Genomic DNA, 23,029 nt, shown 5'->3' on the forward strand with positions numbered 1-23,029 from the left:
TCACTCCTTTCGCGATTAGGCTTGGTGTTTCACCCTTTCCGGGCTTCGCGATTCACCCTTAACAGGTACGCCGGGGCGCACCCGATCCCTCGATCGTCGTCGCTCCTCAATCATCAACAATCTGTCCATTGTTCTGCAAACTTAGACGAGTTATCTTTGCTTTTGTGTTGGGCGTAAGGTCTATCCACCTGTGGAGGGTTATTAAGGCCAACCTCTGGTGAGTGTGTGTGTATGTGTGTGTGTGTGTGTGTGTGTGTGTGTGTGTGTGTGTGTGTGTGTGTGTGTATGTGTGTGTGTGTGTGTGTGTGTGTGTGTGTGTGTGTGTGTGTGTGTGTGTGTGTGTATGTGTGTGTGTGTGTGTGTGTGTGTGTGTGTGTGTGTGTGTGTGTGTGTGTGTGTGTGTGTGTGTGTGTGTGTGTGTGTGTGTGTGTGTGTGTGTGTGTGTGTGTGTGTGCATGCGTGGAGGGTCAGCTGAAGGTCTGAAGAACAGGGCACCAGATTTATTACTTATCCACACAGCATCTCTATGATCTTCACTCCCACAGCATCACCAGGAAATCTTTTTAACATTCGGGTTTTCTTCGGAGTCGCGTGGACTTAGTCGTCCGCCTTGCTGGCACGGTAGCAGGCGAGCTGTCCGCCTTGCTGGCACGGTAGCAGGCGAGCTGTCCGCCTTGCTGGCACGGTAGCAGGCGAGCTGTCCGCCTTGCTGGCACGGTAGCAGGCGAGCTGTCCACCTTGCTGGCACGGTAGCAGGCGAGCTGTCCGCCTTGCTGGCACGGTAGCAGGCGAACTGTCCGCCTTGCTGACACCATGTGTGTGTGTGGGTGTTGGCAGCTAAGCTAAGTTTGCTCTCTCTTGCCAAGGAACTGTAAGAGTATGTGAGGTTCTTCACATGTATTTCAGCATATATGCACTTCTACAGAATGAGTAATGTTAGCACTCTCATACACTCACTCAGGCTCGTGACTCAACAGAGATGCATGACCTCTGCTTTCCTGAATGCATCGCAAAATTGAACACCGTGTTTGCCCAAGCACTCAACCAACCCTTCCAACAACCAACAAACAGTCCAGCTGGGACAACCACATCGTGGTTATGGAAGCTACAGCTTTGCTAGAAATAGCAACACTACCAAGTCACTATGTGTTACAACCGTGGATGCTCCCTATGCAGGGGATTTCCTTTTGTCAGTATTATTTCTGCAACAAACACACATCTTGACTTGCAACATCTCCATATTGCAATGGTTCTCTGCCTTGTTATCGAAGTCGAGACCGTATAGGTGTGCTTGTGGCGAGGCAGCATCAGATGAATAGTTGAATAGTTTGCACTGGAAATGTAAGGCGCGACGAAGTTAATGACATCATTAAGAGGAGCCTTGCCTCTATAAAGTGTCCAGCAGAGAGAGAACCTCGTTTTGTGAAACTGAATCAGTTTTTGTTTTTACACAGGTGAGTACAGGAACAGACGACTGCTGACTGCTGTTAGCAGACTAGGAGCTTTCCTATCTCATAGTTCAAGGTAAGCGTTACCCATTAGTTTCCCTGATATAGGACCCGCCAATCCTTTAACAACCAGGTATCCAATTCCTGCTGGGTGAACAGAGGAGTATAGTTAAAGACTAGCACGTGGTCAATCCTCCCCGGCCAGGATACGAACGTAGGCCAATTCACTCACAAAGCGCGGGGCGAATGTGTTACCAGCGCGCCACTGGGGAGAGTAATTCTGAATCAACTGGTATTCTTTAACCAGCGATGACCAGTACTTTGTTTCAAGCTGTAAATGTTAAGTTGACGAGGAGAGTGTAGTGTAGAGTGGCACTACACAGTTCTTACCAACTAGTATTTGTTCAATTAAAACAATATAAATAAAATGCATGCCTTTTGGAAGTAAAGTATATGGTTATTGTGAATGTTGAGGCGGAATATTTGGCGGGAAAATTCAAGGGTCAAAACTTTCACGTTCAGTTTTGATATTTTATCTCTATTATCTTCGTTAATTTTCTTTCAATGTTGATGACATTTTCACACAACAAACAGATCAACAGAATTAATAATTCCAGCATTTCATATATTAAAAAAGTAAGTTTTTATTTATGTATTTTACGATTTAAAATTCTAAAGTCATGATATGTTAGTATTGTTAAGAAAGTTAACAAAATTGTAAAGTTGAAAAGACTCAACTTTATTTGATCTTTCCAATTATACACAACAAACGGTTTTGCATTAAGATTTATTTCCATAAATAGATAAACATGCAAAGAAATGCCTAATATATAAATATAGTTTTATATACTGTGCATTAAACACCTTAATTTTTGGCCCGGTTAAAATTGAAGAAAAAATTTAAAAAATAAATAAAAATCATATGACCATCCTTTTTGAGAGTTGGGAGAAACTGTTGTTGACTTTTTCGTCGGTGGATCGACTGTTGTTTCTTGGTAATTTGGTGCTTTTGTAGTGGTTGGTGGTTCTGTAGTGGTTGGTGGTTCTGTAGTGGTTGGTGCTTTTGTAGTGGTTGGTGCTTTTGTAGTGGTTGGTGCTTTTGTAGTGGTTGGTGCTTTTGTAGTGGTTGGTGCATCTTTAGTGGCTGGTGCTTTTGTAGTGGTTAGTGCATCTGTAGTGGTTGGTGCTTTTGTAGTGGTTGGTACATCTGTAGTGGTTGGTGCTTTTGTAGTGGTTGGTACATCTGTAGTAGTTGGTGCTTTTGTAGTGGTTGGTGCTTTTGTAGGGGTTGGTGCTTTTGTAGTGGTTGGTGCATCTGTAGTGGTTGGTGCTTTTGTAGTGGTTGGTGCATCTGTAGTGGTTGGTGCATCTGTAGTGGTTGGTGCATCTGTAGTGGTTGGTGCATCTGTAGTGGTTGGTGCTTTTGTAGTGGTTGGTGCATCTGTAGTGGTTGGTGCATCTGTAGTGGTTGGTGCTTTTGTAGTGGTTGGTGCTTTCGTAGTGGTTGGTGCATCTGTAGTGGTTGGTGCTTTTGTAGCGGTTGGTGCATCTGTAGTGGTTGGTGCTTTTGTAGTGGTTGGTGCATCTGCAGTGGTTGGTGCTTTTGTAGTGGTTGGTGCATCTGTAGTGGTTGGTGCTTTTGTAGTGGTTGGTGCTTTTGTAGTGGTTGGTGCTTTTGTAGTGGCTGGTGCTTTTGTAGTGGTTGGTGCATCTATAGTGGTTGGTGCATCTATAGTGGTTGGTGCTTTTGTAGTGGTTGGTGCATCTGCAGTGGTTGGTGCATCTATAGTGGTTGGTGCTTTTGTAGTGGTTGGTGCATCTGTAGTGGTTGGTGCTTTTGTAGTGGTTGGTGCTTTTGTAGTGGTTGGTGCTTTTGTAGTGGCTGGTGCTTTTGTAGTGGTTGGTGCATCTATAGTGGTTGGTGCTTTTGTAGTGGTTGGTGCTTTTGTAGTGGTTGGTGCTTTTGTAGTGGTTGGTGCTTCTATAGAGGTTGGGGCTTTTGTAGTGGTTGGTGCCTCTGTAGTGGTTGGTGCTTTTGTAGTGGTTGGTGCGTCTGTAGTGGTTGGCGCTTTTGTAGTGGTTGGTGCTTTTGTAGTGGTTGGTGCCTCTGTAGTGGTTGGTGCTTTTGTAGTGGTTGGTGCCTCTGTAGTGGTTGGTGCTTTTGTAGTGGTTGGTGCTTTTGTAGTGGTTGGTGCTTCTATAGAGGTTGGTGCTTTTGTAGTGGTTGGTGCCTCTGTAGTGGTTGGTGCTTTTGTAGTGGCTGGTGCTTTTGTAGTGGTTGGTGCTTTTGTAGTGGTTGGTGCATCTGTAGTGGTTGGTGCTTTTGTAGTGGTTGGTGCATCTGTAGTGGTTGGTGCTTTTGTAGTGGTTGGTGCTTCTGTAGTGGTTGGTGCTTTTGTAGTGGTTGGTGCATCTGTAGTGGTTGGTGCTTTTGTAGTGGCTGGTGCTTTTGTAGTGGTTGGTGCTTTTGTAATGGCTGGTGCTTCTATAGAGGTTGGCGCTTTTGTAGTGGTTGGTGCCTCTGTAGTGGCTGGTGCTTCTATAGAGGTTGGCGCTTTTGTAGTGGTTGGTGCTTTTGTAGTGGTTGGTGCATCTGTAGTGGTTGGTGCTTTTGTAGTGGTTGGTGCTTTTGTAGTGGTTGGTGCTTTTGTAGTGGGTGGAACTTCGCCAGGCGGACCATCGCCAGGCGGAGCATCGCCAGGCGGAGCATCGCCAGGCGGAGCATCGCCAGGCCAGGTGGTGTAGTCGTGGTGGTCGAGGAAGCTGGCGTTACGGACCACCTCCGGAGGCAGGAGGCCCTTGGCCGCGGCGGCCCTGACGAAGTTGTGGACGGTGTTGGTCACCACCTTCCTGGTGAAGCGTCCTGAGGCTGTGGTGAGTAGTGAGGCTGTGGTGAGTAGTGAGGCTGTGGTGAGTAGTGAGGCTGTGGTGAGTAGTGAGGCTGTGGTGAGTAGTGAAGCTGTGGTGAGTAGTGAGGCTGTGGTGAGTAGTGAGGCTGTGGTGAGTAGTGAGGCTGTGGTGAGTAGTGAGGCTGTGGTGAGTAGTGAGGCTGGTGAGTGTTGTGAGGCAGTGGGGTGTTGTGAGGCAGGGGGGGTGTTGTGAGGCAGGGGGGTGTTGTGAGGCAGGGGGGGTGTTGTGAGGCAGGGGGGGTGTTGTGAGGCAGGGGGGTGTTGTGAGGCAGGGGGGGTGTTGTGAGGCAGGGGGGTGTAGTGAGGCAGGTGAGTGTTGTGAGGCAGGTGAGTGTTGTGAGGCAAGGGGGGTGTTGTGAGGCAGGGGGGGTGTTGTGAGGCAGGGGGGGTGTAGTGAGGCAGGTGAGTGTTGTGAGGCAAGATATGAGGACTAATACCTTAACAATATCCTCTGCAAACGAGAGAATATAGTGTCTATCTATCCTAAATGTATCTATCTATCCCCCCTTACTAGTATCCACACCCATCCCTCCTAACCTACCCGTCTAACCCCCCCTTAGTGTACCTGTCAATCCCTTAAGGATACGTACCTGCACCCCTAACCTTGGTCCAGCCCTTACAGACCATACTAGCCTCGACCGGACACCTCCTGGAGCCGGAGCTGTAGTCGACCAGGACGGTACAGGGACGGCCCTGGAAGGGGATAGACGTGTCCCTCCTCCCGTCCTTCACAGACCTGGATAACATGGACGGATAACATGGATTAGTGCGAGATATCCGTTGGCAAGATTTCCAAAATTATAAACATAAAGGTGATGTTGATAATGTTATTAATTGCACACCTTATAACTGTGTCGATAACGAGTGCCACTTCGGCACTGAGGTTGTTAGCGTGGCACAGGTGGGGCCAGAGTGCCAGGAGAGCCAGGAGTGCCAGCACTACGGCAGAGTGCCGGGAGGCAACACTGCTCTGTCTAGGATTCACGATGGCCCTGTTTGGTGGTGTCTGTGATGACGTCATGACACTTGTTTTGTCACGTGTTTGTTGACAGGTGTTTGTCACGTGTGTGTGTTGGGGGGGAGGGAGAAGCTCTGGCATCGTCTTGGGTAATGGTGTTGAGAGCCGGTGAACTATTGACAGCTGTCAACGCAGTAAAGATGTAAGTATGGAGTTAATATTATACGGCGTTGAGAATGGTGGTTACAGGTGTGTGGTGACAGGTGTGTGCGTGCCAGCTGGAAGAATGTCAGCAGTAACCATTAGTGAGATAAGGAGGTAGATGCCACGCTGAGCCGGAGGGTGTAGTCCCCTCCGGTTGGCATGTATGTAAGTGTTAGCAACACTTGGTGTTGTGGTGTTGGAGGCAGTAGTAGCAGTGTTGGAGGCAGTAGTAGCAGTGTTGGAGGCAGTAGTAGCAGTGTTGGAGGCAGTAGTTGCAGTGTTGGAGGCAGTAGTTGCAGTGTTGGAGGCAGTAGTAGCAGTGTTGGAGGCAGTAGCGGCAGTGTTGGAGGCGGTGGTGGTAGCAGTGTTGGAGGCAGTGGTAGTTGTGGTAGTGGAGGCGGCACTGGTGATGGTAGTTGTACTAGTGGTGGTGGTAGTTGTGGTAGTGGAGGCGGTAGTGGTGGTGGTAGTTGTGGTAGTGGAGGCGGCAGTGGTGGTGGTAGTTGTGGTAGTGGAGGCGGTAGTGGTGGTGGTAGTTGTGGTAGTGGAGGCGGCAGTGGTGGTGGTAGTTGTGGTAGTGGAGGCGGCAGTGGTGGTGGTAGTTGTGGTAGTGGAGGCGGTGGAGGAAGTGTCGGGGTAGAGAGGGAGGTGGTGGCCTTATATACCATGAGTGAGCGCCACCAGGAGCCAGGTCGGCAGACGTCAACACCATCAGCAGCCGGGCAAGCAATACCCCGCTGTCTTACTTACAGTCACGTTCCTCCTCTACACCGTTTTGCAAGTTTGTGTGGCCATACGAGGAGTACATGTGTGCATGTGTGTGTACTGTGTGTGTGTGTGTGTGTGTACTGTACTCACCTAATTGTACTCACCTAATTGTGCTTGCGGGGGTTGAGCTATGGCTCTTTGGTCCCGCCTCTCAACCGTCAATCAACTGGTGTACAGATTCCTGAGCCTACTGGGCTCTATCATATCTACACTTGAAACTGTGTATGGAGTCAGCCTCCACCACATCACTTCCTAATGCATTCCATTTACTAACTACTCTGACACTGAAAAGAAAACTGTGTGTGTGTGTGTGTGTGTGTGTGTGTGTGTGTGTGTGTGTGTGTGTGTGTGTGTGTGTGTGTGTGTGTGTGTGTGTGTGTGTGTCTGTGTGTGTGTGTGTGTGTCTGTGTGTGTGTGTGTACTGTGTGTGTGTGTGTGTACTGTGTGTGTACTGTGTGTGTTTGTGTGTGTGTGTGTGTGTGTGTGTGTGTGTGTGTGTGTGTGTGTGTGTGTGTGTGTGTGTGTGTGTGTGTGTGTACTCACCTATTCACCTATTTGTGCTTGCGAGGGTTGAGCTCTGGCACTTTGGTCCCGCCTCTCAACCGTCAATCAACTGGTGTACAGGTTCCTGAGCCTACTGGGCTCTATCATATCTACACTTGAAACTGTGTATGGAGTCAGCCTCCACCACATCACTACCTAATGCATTCCATTTGTCAACCACTCTGACACTAAAAAAGTTCTTTATTTTTATTTATTTTATTTATATATATACAAGAAGGTACATTGGGTTTGTGAGAATACATTGGATAGTACAGTATTTACATTCTTGTAAAGCCACTAGTACGCGCAGCGTTTCGGGCAGGTCCTTAATCTAGCAGATAATTTTAAGTAGGTAAGTTCAATCAGAATTGATAAATGAAAGATACATTACAAGAGAAAAATGAGATGAGAGAGATAAGTAAGTATATTAAAGCACATTGTTATATTAAAGCTCTGATTGATTACATTGACAGCTTGATTAGTAATTTAAACAGGATTAATAGACACCATACAGCAGATTAACAGCACATATAAGACAGCAATGATCACAATGGTAAAGATGTTCAGAATGGGTACATAAAGATTGGGAGACTGGGTAGCAAAAGATACAGATAAACAAGATTTATAAACACCATACAATAGAATGGCAGCACATATAAGAAGACAGCAATGATCACAATGGTAAAGATGTTCAAATTGGGAACAAAAAGGTTGGGAGATTGGGTAGCAATAGATACAGTGCAATTTTAAGGCAAAAAGAGAAAAACTATGAAGATGAAATTAGGTACTTTTTAGTATTGATTTTGAATGATGTAAAAGTTGGACAGCTTTTCAATTCAGTAGGGAGTGAATTCCATAAACTGGGTCCCTTTATTTGCATAGAGTGCTTACACAAATTAAGTTTAACTCTGGGGATATCGAAGAGATATTTATTTCTGGTGTGGTGATAATGGGTCCTATTACATCTGTCCAGGAAGAGTTTCAGACAAGGATTTGCATTTAAGAATAGGGTTTTGTAAATGTAGTTGACACAAGAGAATTTGTGGAGTGAGATTATGTTTAGCATGTTTAGGGAGTTAAACAAGGGGGCTGTGTGTTGTCTGAAAGCAGAATTTGATATTATTCTGATAGCAGATTTGCTTTCTAATATCTCTGTGGCTCATTTGGGCACTCAGTTTCCACCTGTGTCCCCTAGTACGTGTGTCCCTTGTGTTAAATAGCCCGTCTTTATCTACCCTGTCAATTCCTCTGAGAATCTTGTACGTGGTGATCATATCCCCCTAACTCTTCTGTCTTCTAGCGACTTGAGGTTAAATTCCCGTAGTCTCTCCTCGTTGCTCATACCCCTCAGTTCGGGTACTAGTCCGGTGGCAAACCTTTGAACTTTTTCCAGTTGGTCTTATGCTTGACTAGATATGGACTCCATGCTGGGGCTGCATACTCCAGGATTGGTCTGACATAGGTGGTATACAAGGTTCTGAATGATTCCTTACACAAGTGTCTAAAGGCCGTTCTTATGTTAGCCAACCTGGCATATGCTGCTGATGTTATCCTCTTGATATGGGCTTCAGGGGACAGATCTGGCGTGATATCAACCCCCAGGTCTTTCTCTCTCTCTGACTCTGTAGAATTTCATCTCCTAAATGATACCTTGTAACTGGCCTCCTGCTCGCTACACCTATCTTCATTACATTACATTTGCTTGGGTTAAACTCTAACAACCATTTGTTCGACCATTCTTTTAGTTTGTCTAGGTCTTCTTGAAGCCTCAAGCAGTCCTTCTCTCTCTTAATCCTTCTCATAATTTTGGCATCGTCAGCAAACATTAAGAGGAATGAGTCTATACCCTCCGGGAGATCGTTCACGTATATCAGAAACAGGATAGGACCGAGTACAGAGCCCTGTGAGACTCCACTGGTGACTTCACGCCAATCTGAGGTCTCACCCCTCACTGTAACTCTTTGCTTCCTATTGCTTAGATACTCCCTTATCCACTGGAGCACCTTACCAGCTACACCTGCCTGTCTCTCCAGCTTATGTACCAGCCTCTTATGGGGGACTGTATCAAAGGCTTTCCGACAGTGTGTGTGTGTGTGTGTGTGCGTGTGCGTGTGCGTGTGTGCGTGTGCGTGTATAAGAGGAGTTTCAAGTTCGATTGATAATATAAAAATCTCTTAAAATATAACATCAAGAATTCTGCGAGCTTCAAGTCCCATAAAGATGAGGAGAAATCCATATTATAAATTTATATATGAATGATCTATAATATATATATATATATATGATACACATACAATATATATGTGAATCAATATAACAAACATGGACACGTCAGATAAATTATTTACAATAAAAATTTTAATTCATCAAAAACATTAATTCCACCCAAGCACTCAACCATTCGGTAAGGACAGATTAGGCTACGGAACATCGTTCTACGTAAGTAGTCCTGTATACACCTGTGTACCCTGGAGTCCTATGTACACCGTAGTCCTGTATACACCTGTGTACCCTGGAGTCCTATGTACACCGTAGTCCTGTATTCACCGTAGTCCTATGTACACAACAGTCACCTCGAACAGTAATTATGAAATTATCTGTTTTATCAAAGCACTCGTAGAAAGTAAATGAATTTGTTTACAAGGTTGAAAGTCCCCACGTGTTCAGGCCGATGTAAGCCTACTGGTGGGGGTCAAACATGTCGAGCAACATATCAACATATTCCTCTTTACCAGTTATGTTGAGTACATCTTTACCAGTTATGTTGAGTGTGTCTTTACCAGTTATGTTGAGTGTGTCTTTACCAGTTATGTTGAGTGTGTCTTTACCAGTTATGTTGAGTGTGTCTTTACCAGTTATGTTGAGTGTGTCTTTACCAGTTATGTTGAGTGTGTCTTTACCAGTTATGTTGAGTGTGTCTTTACCAGTTATGTTGAGTGCATCTTTACCAGTTATGTTGAGTGCATTTTTACCAGTCATGTTGAGTGCATCTTTGCCAGTTATGTTGAGTGCATCTTTACCAGTCATGTTGAGTGCATCTTTACCAGTTATGTTGAGTGCATCTTTACCAGTCATGTTGAGTGTGTCTTTACCAGTTATGTTGAGTGCATCTTTACCAGTTATATAAACTGGTCACGCCATTGAGTGATATCTTAGTGAGTGTGTATATACGAGACTGTTAGATAGACGATACTGTTGAGGTCACAGTGACAGCTCTATCAAGTGGCCACGGGACAGTAAGAGGCTGCATTTAATAAAGCATTATTAAAACCATAGAATACAATACCTTTATTAACAGAAATACATATATAATTGACTGTACAAAGTCTTAAGCACAATTCAAATTCATATAAAGACAAAAATATTGTATTAAACAGGTATAGAGCTGTATAAAGCAGTTAAAGATCTTATAGAGTCAGTTGCATAAGTCCATCAACCAGTTTCGCAATAATATCTATAGAAATATACACAATGTATTCTATTGCACATGAGTTATAATCTACTTCTTCTTGTACTATTAGGAACGAAAACCTACCATAGGGTTAACAAAACCTATCCTAAGCCTAACTATCGCAGACTTTCGTACGGTTAAAATAGTGGCTATGCAAGGTGTTAGGCCTGGGGGGGGGGGCACGTTTAGTTAGGTCTACGGTAAATTAGGTTTCCATTTTCTTTGTTATTTCTTCGTTCCAGTTACGCGGTTTTTGGAAGATTCCTGTTATTCAGTAGTACAAAATGGTGGGTATTGACCCTGTGCAATATTTGGTTATTATGCATCTCATGAGCAACGTGTAATATCATACTTTTGTAGAGTTGTGTAGGGTTCTTTTAGAGTTTTGTATCTGTGTTTTTGTAGTGAATGGCGTAGCGTGTGTGTGTGTGTGTGTGTGTGTGTGTGTGTGTGTGTGTGTGTGTGTGTGTGTGTGTGTGTGTGTGTGTGTGTGTGTGTGTGTGTGTGTGTGTGTGTGTGTGTGAGAAGGAAGGAATTATCAGGGGGTAAAGCGCCAAGCCATTACGACTACATAGCACTGGGAAGGGGTCAGGATAAGGTTAGGGGATGGGACGGAGGGACAGGAATGGTGCTCAACCACTTGGACGGTCGGGGATTGAACGTCGACCTCTAGTTGAGCCAGCGCTTGGCGTCGTCCTCCGTGATGAGGCCGGCTTGGAAGGCCTTGTTGACAAAGTCAGCGGTGGTGGCCACCAGGATGCCCGTACTACTCCTGCTCTCAGCTGCGCCATCACACAAACAAAGGGAAAATCAGACAATGTACAAATCTGTGTTCTTAGCTGTTAGCTTAACCGAATATCCAACCTGACCTAACCTGACCTACCCAAACTTTACGTTGACCTGACCTAACCTAAACTAACCTGACCTACCCAAACTTTACGTTGACCTGACCTAACCTAAACTAACCTGACCTACCCAAACTTTACGTTGACCTGACCTAACCTAAACTAACCTGACCTACCCAAACTTTACGTTGACCTGACCTAACCTAAACTAACCTGACCTACCCAAACTTTACGTTGACCTAACCTAACCTGACCTACCCAAACTTTACGTTGACCTGACCTGACCTAACCTAACCTGACCTACCCAAACTTTACGTTGACCTGACCTAACCTAACCTAACCTAACCTAACCTGACCTACCCAAACTTTACGTTGACCTGACCTAACCTAACCTAACCTGACCTACCCAAACTTTACGTTGACCTAACCTAACCTGACCTACCCAAACTTTACGTTGACCTGACCTAACCTGACCTAACCTAACCTAACCTGACCTACCCAAACTTTACGTTGACCTGACCTAACCTAACCTAACCTAACCTGACCTACCCAAACTTTACGTTGACCTGACCTAACCTAACCTAACCTAACCTGACCTACCCAAACTTTACGTTGACCTGACCTAACCTAACCTAACCTAACCTAACCTGACCTACCCAAACTTTACGTTGACCTGACCTAACCTAACCTAACCTAACCTAACCTGACCTACCCAAACTTTACGTTGACCTGACCTAACCTAACCTAACCTGACCTAACCTGACCTACCCAAACTTTACGTTGACCTGACCTAACCTAACCTAACCTGACCTATCCAAACTTTACGTTGACCTGACCTAACCTAACCTAACCTGACCTATCCAAACTTTACGTTGACCTAACCTGACCTATCCAAACTTTACGTTGACCTAACCTAACCTAAACTAACCTAACCTAACCTAACCTAACCTGACCTACCCAAACTTTACGTTGACCTAACCTAACCTAACCTAACCGGACCTATCCAAACTTTACGTTGACCTAACCTAACCTAACCTAACCTAACCTAACCTGACCTACCCAAACTTTACGTTGACCTAACCTAACCTAACCTGACCTACCCAAACTTTACGTTAACCTAACCTAACCTAACCTTACGTGGTTAGGATAAACACAGAAATCACAATAAAGTGATGCATCAAATGAACAAATCCACAAGGGCGATTTGTTCGATTAAGGCAGCGTCTGGGATGCTCCCGGACGCAGGTTCGAATCCTCGTGACGGCCCTTGTGGATTTGTTCATTGGTTAGGTTAGGTCGGTATTATATTATTATATGTTATTAACCTAACCAATGCCGTTGTTCTACCGAGCAGTCCAAGATGATGGAGTTAGACAGGATAGCGATACTGTTACACCTTCAACAACAACAACAACAACAACGTGTTACTCCATCCTTTACAGCAACACAATGTAGGTCTCACGGCCGAGCGGACGGCGTTCGCGATTTGCAGTCCACGGATCCGGGTTCGATTCCCAGCCGAGGCATAACAATTGGGCTGAATTTCTCTCAGCTGATACCTCTGTTCACCACGCAGTCAACAGGTACCGTGAAGTTGGACCGCTGTTGTAGGCTGCATCCTGGAAATGTGTGTACTCACCTAGTCGTGCTTGTGGGGGTTGAGCTCTGGCTCTTTGGTCCCGCCTCTCAACCGTCTCTCAACCGTACTACTGGTGTACAGATTCCTGAGCCTACCGGGCTCTATCATATCTACACTTGAAACTGTGTATGGAGTCATCCTCCACCACATCCCTTCCTAGTATATTCCATTTACTAACTACTCTGACACTGAAAATGTTCTTTCTAATGTCTCAGAAAGACATTGTCTCTAATTTCTTTCTTACTCAACTTCCACCTGTGTCCCCTTGTGCGTGTACCACCCGTGTTAAATAATCCATTCTTGTCTACCCTGTCAATTGCCCTGAGAATTTTGTATGTGGTGATCATGTTTCCCTGAGCTCTTCTGTCCTCCAGCGACGTGAGGTGCATTTCCCACAGTCTTTCCTCGTAACTCATGCCTCTTAGTTCTGGGACTAGCCTAGTGGCAGACCTCTGAACTTTTTCCAGCTTCGTCTTGTACTTGACAAGGTACGGGCTCCATGCTGGGGCCGCATACTCCAGGATTGGTCTTACATATGTGGTATACAAGATTTTGAATGATTCCTTACACAGGTTTCTGAAGGCAGTTCTGATGTTAGCCAGCCTCGCATATGCCGCAGACGTTACTCTTTTTATGTGGGCTTTAGGAGACAGATTTGGTGTGATATCAACTCCTAGATCCTTCTCTCTGTCCGTTCCATGAAGGACTTCATCTCCTATTCAGTATCCAGTGTCTGGCCTCCTGTTTCCTCCGCCTAGTTTCATTACCTTACATTTACTCGGGTTGAACGTTAGTAGCCATTTGTTGGACCATTCCTTCAGTTTGTCTAGGGTCATCTTCTAACCTTATACTATCTTCCTCTATCTTAATCCTCCTCGTTATCCTCAATCCTGTGTGTGTGTGAGTGAGAAAGATTATAGAGAAACTAGGTGAGAGAGAGAGAGAGAGAGAGAGAGAGAGAGAGAGAGAGAGAGAGAGAGAGAGAGAGAGAGAGAGAGAGAGAGAGAGAGAGAGAGAGAGAGAGAGAGACAAGGACGGTAGTCACTACATTAGACAAGCGAGGGTTCAAGACCTAACAGCTAGTAAATACAAACCTTCTCCTCTGATTGGGGTCCAGCCTGGACAGGTCATCCTGCCTCTGAAATACAGCTCGAAACTCTTGAACTTGGGAGAGACAGAGTACTGACAGTAGTGGCCCAGGAGCTCCACCTCACCGTTCTTCCACAACCTACCGGAGCAATTACCACATTAGTCCATGCCCAACTGTAGTTTGAAAACAAATAAGGTAATAACCGGGAAAAGTCCACTACGGGCTCACCATAGCCCGTGCTACTTGGAACAAAAAGTTCCAAGTAGCGAATCTTTAATAACAGCAACAATAACCAGGAAAATGCACTCAGCCATTACGAGTAAATAATACTTGGAAGGGGTTATTATCCTTGGAAGGGAAGGATAGGACGGAGGAAAGGAATGGGGCCTAGCGAGCCTACTGCTGCTCAAACGATTCTACCATGCAACACCCAGGTGTATATCAAATAAATTGTTCTGACAACAAATATTTGTTTCTTTGACATTATTAATTAGTATCAAAGAAGGACAAAAATGAAAAAAATTCTATCTCATGTGGTTTAGCTACAGTGGCCCGCTTTGAAAATATAGGTAGATACATATATATATATATATATATATATATATATATATATATATATATATATATATATATATATATATATATATTTAATATTATATATTGTAACCGTGTTCCACCCTATATCTTTCCTATCCCGGCATAGTCATAACTCTTCAACATGCACGTTCTCTGATGTTCAGGGAATATTTTGATATATATAAAGGTATTCAAAGTTATTGTATGGGAGATAAATTTGCAGTTTTAGTTTTGGCGTTACAAGTGCCTTACGCTCTTTTGTGTTACAAGATGGTGCCGAGGCAAGAAGTTTCCCGCCAAAGGAGCCTGACGCCAGCTGTATGGTGATTGGCCAGGTAAGGTCACGTGACGGGATTGACCAATAGCGCGGCGCCCTTGGGTGGTGTGACGTCACAGGGAAGAATGATCCGGGCGGTCCGATGCCCTGCGGCACTCAGAGAGTCACTGCCCGTCACTGAGCGTAGACACGCTCAAGTTAGCTCTCAGCTTGGAGGCTAGGAAGCCCCAGCCAGTGGACCCAAGCGGCCGTATTGATAATACAGACGTCGAGGAAGATTAGTTGACTCCTGGGGAGTACATGAAGCAGGATTTAGTTGGTGTTAGACCGGCAAGAGCTCTTTGGCTGATAGTCTGCGGCGGAGGTGAACGTTGGCGCTGGGTCGTGTGGAGGCCCTGCGGGCCGCGTTCAGACACATCAAGCGAGCTGCTGTGACTGGGTCAAGTTCACTGGAAGATTGAGAAGGGGACACTGAACCAGACTGCAAGTTTGTCTACAGTTCCAGTGTGGGAGAAGGGAGACGACGTGCGCAGGGACATGCCTTTAGTGCCAAGGAGGTAGAGGACCTGCCTTCAGGGAGTGCGCACGGAGAGGACGCGCTTCTACAAGTCGTCTAAGGACCTTGTGTGTTCCGGACCTTGATCACCGGGGGACCGACCACCAGGACAGAGGACCTCAGCAACCATCGCCAGAGGATATGTCGACTTTGTAGAAGAGAGATTTAAGGTAGATAAATTTCCTCCCATTATCCCTTGGTCTAGGTGAGCTAGAGTATTATTCATGTCGTGATCATTGTCTTTACTATTACTGCCAGTGTGGTAGGTTAAGGCTATGTGCCAGGTTATACATATATACATGAGCTAATTTATGTGTGTGGGTGTAGTGACATTTTGTGGTAACTAGAGGAAGTGGCTGGTTAACATGAGACCATGAGGGAAGCGTTTAAACTATCCAGCTGTGTTGCCAGTGTCGGAGTGAGGAGTGTTGCCGTCGTCTGACAGCCCATATTATTTACTATGCGGATTCATGCAGTTTTCTCCAGTAAACATCATTTTTTACCACTGTGTGAGCTTTCCATCTCCAGGGTGAGATGAGTAAGTTTTTAATATTGCACTGAATTATATGTAGCATTGTATCCTTGGCTTATGATAATAAGACCACTGAGAAGTGTTGCTGGGACGTGAATACAGGTGCCCGGCTGGCGACCTTGAATACGGGTGAGTGGACAAGATTCACCTGTGTGTTTACCCATTGTTACGGCGGGCAAGTCCGGCCGTGAGGTAAGGCTGAAGTTCCCACTCGCCATGGGCGCAAGGCCGTGATATAGGCCTTGATATGTTACAACAGTTGTAACTGTTGTAACATATCACCTCACCCAAATGCAGGTATAAAATCGAAGATGTTTAAGCTCTGTTCAGTTATAGTTGTGTCTGTGCAAACTAAAGTCTTTGAAAATGTAATAAGTTTTACGAAACGCGCTCAAGTGTCGCGTCAGACTAGAAATAAAAATGAATTTTGGAGAATTGATTTTTCAGTTACCATCAACAGTGAAGAAAAATATAAGAAACATTGAGAAAATTCGTGTTAGAATTATTAATCTTACTTTTTCGGTCATATTTAATAATATATGTCTACAGGAAAGACTGCTACCAAAATATACTAATATATATATATATATATATATATATATATATATATATATATATATATATATATATATATATATATATATATATAATCAACTCATTGATAAAAGTTCAGTGGCTCCCAGTATGGCCACCCTAGATCGGACGGTCGGGGGGATTGAACGCCGACCTGCATAGAGTGAGACCGTCGTTCTATATCGTCCAGTCCAAGTGAATTAATAACTATCAACAGTCAAACGTGAGAGCAATTGAAAAGTAATATAATTAACGAGAGATTAAGAATAATAACGGACCCTTATGGTTGCAACGTGATCCAGGACAGACCACGTTGCAAAGCGGTTGCAAAAGTTGTCCCCTTTCTTCTCTTACAAGTGGGCCGGGTTGTTTAACACACTCACGACACACTATACTGCACTCTGGCCAACTGTGAGACACTCTTGGAGGGCGTGAACGCACTTGTGGCGAGGGAGAGGCGAATGCACACACTTAACCTGTGTTTGTAGAAGACTTTATTAACAGCAAGTGTCCTTTAAGCTCGCCTATAATCTCCTGGGTGATTGTCTGTGGAGACAGACAGACAGACGGAGAGACACACTCACACGGACCCTATCAGCTGCTGAGTGGAGTTACTCACCCGACCAGTTGCTGAGTGACGGCACCAAGCAGAGTCTGCAAGATCTCCTGCCCGTGGCACTCTGGAGCTGGGAGTACCACGAGTGTCAACACCACACCCAAGCTTAACACTGCCGATAGACGCATGGTTGTGAAGCTTCCAGCATTACAGGACTCGTTACTGTAGGATGGAAGCCGAGAGAGTGTGTGTTTAAGGCGCCTATGAGAGTGTATCAGCTGTGTGAGTGTTAATGAGAGCTTGTAAGAAGAGGATACACCCTTCCTTCCCTGAGTCTCGTCTAGAGGTGTTCTGAACCGGCAACGGCCTGGACCCCACCTTTTTATACTCAGCCTACGGCAGTTGTCGTACAGTTGCCGGCGAGCTCTTTTTTTTTTTTTTTGCCTTTCTAGCAGGGGTCTATAACCTGTGACGTCATGAAAGTGGTGACGCCATGCTGACGTCATGTTGACGTCACACACCTAGTTCACATTATATATATATATATATATATATATATATATATATATATATATATATATATATATATATATATATATATATATATATATATATGTATATATATATATATATATATATATATATATATATATATATATATACACATATATATATAGATACATATGCAGAGGGACAATTGTCTCTGTCCTGCCTGGGGACAGGGATCCTCAATTGTGAGTCGAGGACGTAGACTACTGCGCCACATACACTTTATACAGTGGTATATACACTGTATAACATGTATATAGTGTATACACTTTAACCTGATGTTGTTAGTTGTTAATATTATTGTTATTCATTGTTATATGAAGAACAAAATGAACAACTCTGAGCAGAACAAGATGAATAACTGAGAACAAGATGGACACCTTCGACAAGAACGAGATGACCAGCTTTGAGAAGAACAAGATGAACACCTCAGAGGACAATAACATGACCAGGTCTGAGAAGAACAAGATGAACACCTCAGAGGACAATAACATGACCAGTTCTGAGAAGAACAAGATGAACACCTCAGAGGACAATAACATGGCCAGCTCTGAGAAGAACAAGATGAACACCTCAGAGGACAATAACATGACCAGCTCTGAGAAGAACAAGATGAACACCTCAGAGGACAATAACATGACCAGCTCTGAGAAGAACAAGATGAACACCTCAGAGGACAATAACATGACCAGCTCTGAGAAGAACAAGATGAACACCTCAGAGGACAATAACATGACCAGCTCTGAGAAGAACAAGATGAACACCTCAGAGGACAATAACATGACCAGCTCTGAGAAGAACAAGATGAACACCTCAGAGGACAATAACATGACCAGCTCTGAGAAGAACAAGATGAACACCTCAGAGGACAATAACATGACCAGGTCTGAGAAGAACAAGTCACGAGCCCATTGTCAAAGGACGAAAACTGTCACTCTATATCAGGGGACAACCCGTTCTCGCAAATTCGTAAAGTCAATATTGACTTATTAACTACGTGCATAGGTGATATACTAAACATAATAGATACCCCTAAAAAGATTCATAGAAAACACCGACCTTACCTAACCTTGTTAGTATCTTAAGATAAGCATCTTATTGCTTCGTAATTACAATTATTACTTAACCTATACCTATTATAGGTTAGGTAATAATTGTAATTACGAAGCAATAAGATGCTTATCTTAAGATACTAACAAGGTTAGGTAAGGTCGGTGTTTTCTATGAATCTTTTTAAGGGTATCTATTATGTTAAGTATGTCACCTATGCACATATTTAATAAGTCAATATTGACTTATTAAATTTGCGAGAACGGGTTGCAGGGGAAGTGATAACCTCAGGGTCCTGGGTGATGAACAGCCAACTCACCTCACAGGAGGAGGATTACGCTATGCTCTCCTGCTGAATGCACAGGACCCGGATGCCAGTACACACACAACGTACACAGGCTATGTAGTGACCACTGAGCACTGATTACCACCGTCAACATGAGCAAGAGAAGGAAAGAGACAAATCAAAGAAAAAGGTTATCACTCGGAGCAGATATGAGTGACTGATTCACGGAATACCAAATACCAGAAGACATTGATACATTTGTTGATGACCTTAATAACCACTCAACAACCTGTCCTCTTAAAAAGAACGTCGCTTTTGGCCGTTTGCCCGTATGGCCGAATATGGACGTAATTTGAAAATGAAAATAAATTTGGGATTTTTTTTTCAACAACAGTAAGTTAAGGGTCCTCTGATAGGTTAGGTGGGCAGGAAATTCTCATAAAGTTTCAAAATGGTATGAAAAACGTTAATGAAAAGTTGCCTCTTCTAAGCTTGTCGAGTAAGCCGGACGACTCGAACAGAAAACGGAACAGTACGTCACTTTTGTGAGTCGATTTCATTTCAAATTACGTCCAAATTTGGCCATAGCGCGCATACGAGCCAAAAGTAACGTTATTTTTAAGAGGACGGGTTGCATTGAGAGCTGTCTCAGAGTTCCGCGCCGTGCGATTGGGCGACGTAACCCTCAGAAAAAAATATAATAAAATGGTATGAGAACGATTACATATGAGTAGAGAGTACCGGAGACATCTCACTAAAAGTAACCAAGAAGAGATAGGAACGAGTTGAACATCTAAGGCATAGAAAACGTCATTATTCCTGCGTCTTTTATCTCTCCTAATGTATCGCAAATTGTATGGTTTAGTGGTAAGGACTTGCTGGGTTGTAGAGATTACATGATAGCTGTATCTTGCAGCCTGTAAGACTAGAGGATAGCTGTATCTTGCAGCCTGTAAGACTAGAGGATAGGCTTATCCGGTAGCCTGAGTCTTGTCTCTACATATCAGTGTTGTGCTTTGCCTCGCTTCCACCAGTATCGTCCGTTCTGTCCTTAGCTGCCAACGGTACGGTCCGCCTTTTCCTTCATAGATGTTAAAGGTACGTATTGATGTGACCTCAGCTACCAATAGTGCCACCCTCCCTGACCTCAGCTGCCAACAGTGCCACTCTCCCTGACCTCAGCTACCAACAGTGCCACCCTCCCTGACCTCAACTACCAACAGTGCCACTCTCCCTGACCTCAGCTACCAACAGTGCCACCCTCCCTGACCTCAACTACCAACAGTGCCACTCTCCCTGACCTCAGCTACCAACAGTGCTACCCTCCCTGACCTACGTACATTAGGGTTACCTTACAATGGTTCCCGAGGACCAACGTCCCCGAGGTCCTCCTGATAGCTCTCCTTCGTCTAAACTAGGAGGCAAGACACTGTTGGTGACCTGAATAAGGTCAAATGCCGCCTTTACGGAGAATTTGATAATGTGCAAATTCCATCAGAGGTCATTGTCTGCACTAGTCTTCAGTGTAATTTAAGAACATAAGAATAAAGGTAACTGCAGTAGGCTTATTGGCCTATATATTATCAGCTGTGTTGGTTATGGTTGTAGTTTGGTAGCGGGGAGGAACGGGGTACCAAACGCTTGTTGCTTTTTCTTCTTTACTATATAATATAAATATATCTCAATTGGGCCACGAGCTAATGTGTGTGTCCGGCTCTGCTGCTGGAGATGGTCTGATGGTGGGAGGTGTTTCTGCGTGATTCTTCTTCTGCAGTTCTGCTGACTCCGTATTTGACTATGCAGTCGATATATCCAGTTGAGATGAGGGTATTAATGGTCACCACATGTGTGACCAATGTGCGTCCAACTGCGTCCAACACATACGAGGCAGCTCATATTTATAATCACCCAATCCAACTTATATACATGTCCAACCCAGCACAGTCAGCAGAAGTCTCAATTACGTTACACACAGAGATCACACTAACGTGATTACGTAATTACGTCGCAATTAAGTGTTGTTACAAGTATCATGTTAATGGTAATTAGGTCGGGTGAAGATAGCATCCCTCCTAGAACACCCACGGAGAGGCAGGCTGCCTGGTTACAACCATTACACTAAATTAATAAGACGCCCACAATAGATCTGATGTCATAACCAATGGAGAGATGCTGGCTGTCCCAGAGATGGCTGCTTACTTCAGATCAGACGCAGCATCACGGATAAATGTCATCAAGCTATAAAGACGATTAAGAAAGAGACAGATAATATTGTGAGGTTAAAGGTTGCCGAGACCCTTTCAAGAAAAATAGATTAATGACTTTAGGGGTGAAATTAGAAAATATAAAGTTCATGCAAAAGGCTTAAAGAACGTGGCGAATATTTCCTCTGGGCCCCATAATATATGCAATGTTTTCAAAGAGATATATTGAATGCTGTACAAGACAGGTGTATTCAGAACAGATGTGACTGAAACTGATTAAGCTACAGGTGTTTGTGACACCTGCATACACCCTGCCCCTAATGTTGAACACCTGCACACTGTAGCCTCCTGTAATGGTCGAGATAACAGTAAGAAAACTAAAAAAAAAAAAATGGGAGTTAAGATGGTTCTTTAACATGTGCTCTAACGACCTTAAACAAGAAACGCCCAACCTATATGACTGTCATCGTGTCTCAGAGGCTCTCTCTCTCTCCCATGATAATATATCTGTAATAAACACCTCTGTACTCGCTCCCATGCCAAAAAACTACAGAGCTGCTAAGTCCTTCACTGACAAGTCTAGAGCTATTGCCCTAAACACACTATTAAATTAAGTGATTATATCCTCATTGAGTTTCTAGTTGACAACTAGGCATTTCTGACTTTCAATTTGCTTGGCAACTAAGCCACATTAGACAACTACGATACTTGCAATAGGACTATTAGATCACTACACTACTACACTGCCAGGCAACCGCATAACTATGCTACAAGACTATTCAACTGCACAACTGGACCATTAGACTAAAAGGCTACACTCTACAGACTCCCCTTACATGTAAGGGAGAGTGGTGGTGGTGGTGGTGGCGATAACCGCTTAACGGAAGCATGACATTAACCTTCAAGATAGCCTACACACACACAGACACACGTTCGACCTCTTGAAGATTGCGCTCACGCCGGCGTAAACACGATAACGAAACCCCGGCAGCTTTGCGTAAGGATTCCAAGCTTCCTCTCGGATGATAACGCCCCGGGGACGACAATTGATAACTCCCTCGCGTGCAGAGATAGTGTTTGATGCACGCGCGTGCCGGCAACCTGGCGGGTATATATGATAAAGGACAGTGTAAAATGGCGTTTACATCTCAGTTCATCATTTACAATCATGTAAATGTAAATAAATAATGTAGTGTAAATATGTAAATCCTACACAAGCTACTCTGCCAAAAATATACATGGAAACGTCAGGCTTGTACCACAGAATGTTCTGAAGATGTCAGGCTTGTACCACAGAATGTTCTGAAGATGTCAGGCTTGTACCACAGAATGTTCTGAAGATGTCAGGCTTGTACCACAGAATGTTCTGAAGATGTCAGGCTTGTACCACAGAATGTTCTGAAGATGTCAGGCTTGTACCACAGAATGTTCTGAAGATGTCAGGCTTGTACCACAGAATGTTCTGAAGATGTCAGGCTTGTACCACAGAATGTTCTGAAGATGTCAGGCTTGTACCACAGAATGTTCTGAAGATGTCAGGCTTGTTAAAGTAACGACACGAACCCGGGTCATTTTGTATCAACGCCGAATCACCAAATACGACAATAACTGCCAGAGTCTTCAAGTTTAAACGAGAGAAAGAGGGAGGACGAAAGGCGGGTTCCAGGAGCTGAAGGATATACACTCAAACACGGCCAAATATATAGAGGTTGAAGTGGGGGGAGGGGGGGGGGGGAAGGGGGGACTTTGAAGGATATCCGATAAGTCTTGAAAAATATTGCTCCAGACTTAAATTTTGAGGTGATCGTATCAGAGAGGTCTGAGTACATATACTGTGTGTACCATAAAGCAGGGTACACCTTTAACACATGTGGGTACAGTGTATATATACACAGAGAAGCAGGGTACACCTCTCAGTGTGTATACACCATGAAGCAGGGTACACCTCTCAGTGTGTATACACCATGAAGCAGGGTACACCTCTCAGTGTATATACACCATGAAGCAGGGTACAC

The 23,029-nt window shown here is 44.3% G+C and overlaps 4 protein-coding genes across 9 annotated transcripts in view; 2 read left to right on the forward strand and 2 right to left on the reverse strand.

Moving 5' to 3' along the window:
- Nucleotides 1-2,218: 2,218 nt before the first annotated feature.
- LOC123770065 (proteoglycan 4-like) lies at nucleotides 2,219-5,966 on the reverse strand. Its single transcript, XM_069301348.1, has 3 exons — nucleotides 5,200-5,966; nucleotides 4,948-5,093; nucleotides 2,219-4,317 (listed from the first exon to the last, which is right to left on the reverse strand). Exons 1-3 carry the CDS (start codon nucleotides 5,454-5,456, stop codon nucleotides 2,330-2,332), a joined length of 2,391 nt encoding a protein of 796 aa, XP_069157449.1. The 5' UTR covers nucleotides 5,457-5,966; the 3' UTR covers nucleotides 2,219-2,329.
- Nucleotides 5,967-10,105: 4,139 nt separating this feature from the next.
- On the reverse strand, nucleotides 10,106-17,258 carry LOC123770064 (anti-lipopolysaccharide factor). The gene is made up of 3 exons (XM_045761724.2): nucleotides 16,989-17,258; nucleotides 13,860-13,993; nucleotides 10,106-11,063 (listed from the first exon to the last, which is right to left on the reverse strand). The coding sequence occupies exons 1-3, from the start codon at nucleotides 17,111-17,113 to the stop codon at nucleotides 10,951-10,953; spliced, it is 372 nt and encodes a 123-aa protein (XP_045617680.2). The 5' UTR covers nucleotides 17,114-17,258; the 3' UTR covers nucleotides 10,106-10,950.
- The window catches only part of LOC123770063 (integrin alpha-8), a 30,106-nt gene continuing 21,939 nt past the window's right edge, over nucleotides 14,863-23,029 (forward strand). The window contains exon 1 of one of the 6 annotated variants that reach the window (XM_045761723.2): nucleotides 14,863-15,434. The gene's annotated coding sequence lies outside the window, so the exon portion shown is untranslated. Of the gene's footprint in view, nucleotides 15,435-19,777; nucleotides 19,909-23,029 lie in introns of those variants that run through there. The other 5 variants (XM_045761721.2, XM_069301351.1, XM_045761722.2 and 2 more) reach the window with 5 other exon arrangements.
- LOC138350414 (putative uncharacterized protein DDB_G0282499) lies at nucleotides 17,847-21,054 on the forward strand. Its single transcript, XM_069301047.1, has 2 exons — nucleotides 17,847-18,358; nucleotides 20,955-21,054. The coding sequence occupies exons 1-2, from the start codon at nucleotides 17,847-17,849 to the stop codon at nucleotides 21,052-21,054; spliced, it is 612 nt and encodes a 203-aa protein (XP_069157148.1).

This window comes from Procambarus clarkii, chromosome 45 (assembly GCF_040958095.1).
Source record: "Procambarus clarkii isolate CNS0578487 chromosome 45, FALCON_Pclarkii_2.0, whole genome shotgun sequence".
NCBI lineage: Eukaryota > Metazoa > Arthropoda > Malacostraca > Decapoda > Cambaridae > Procambarus > Procambarus clarkii.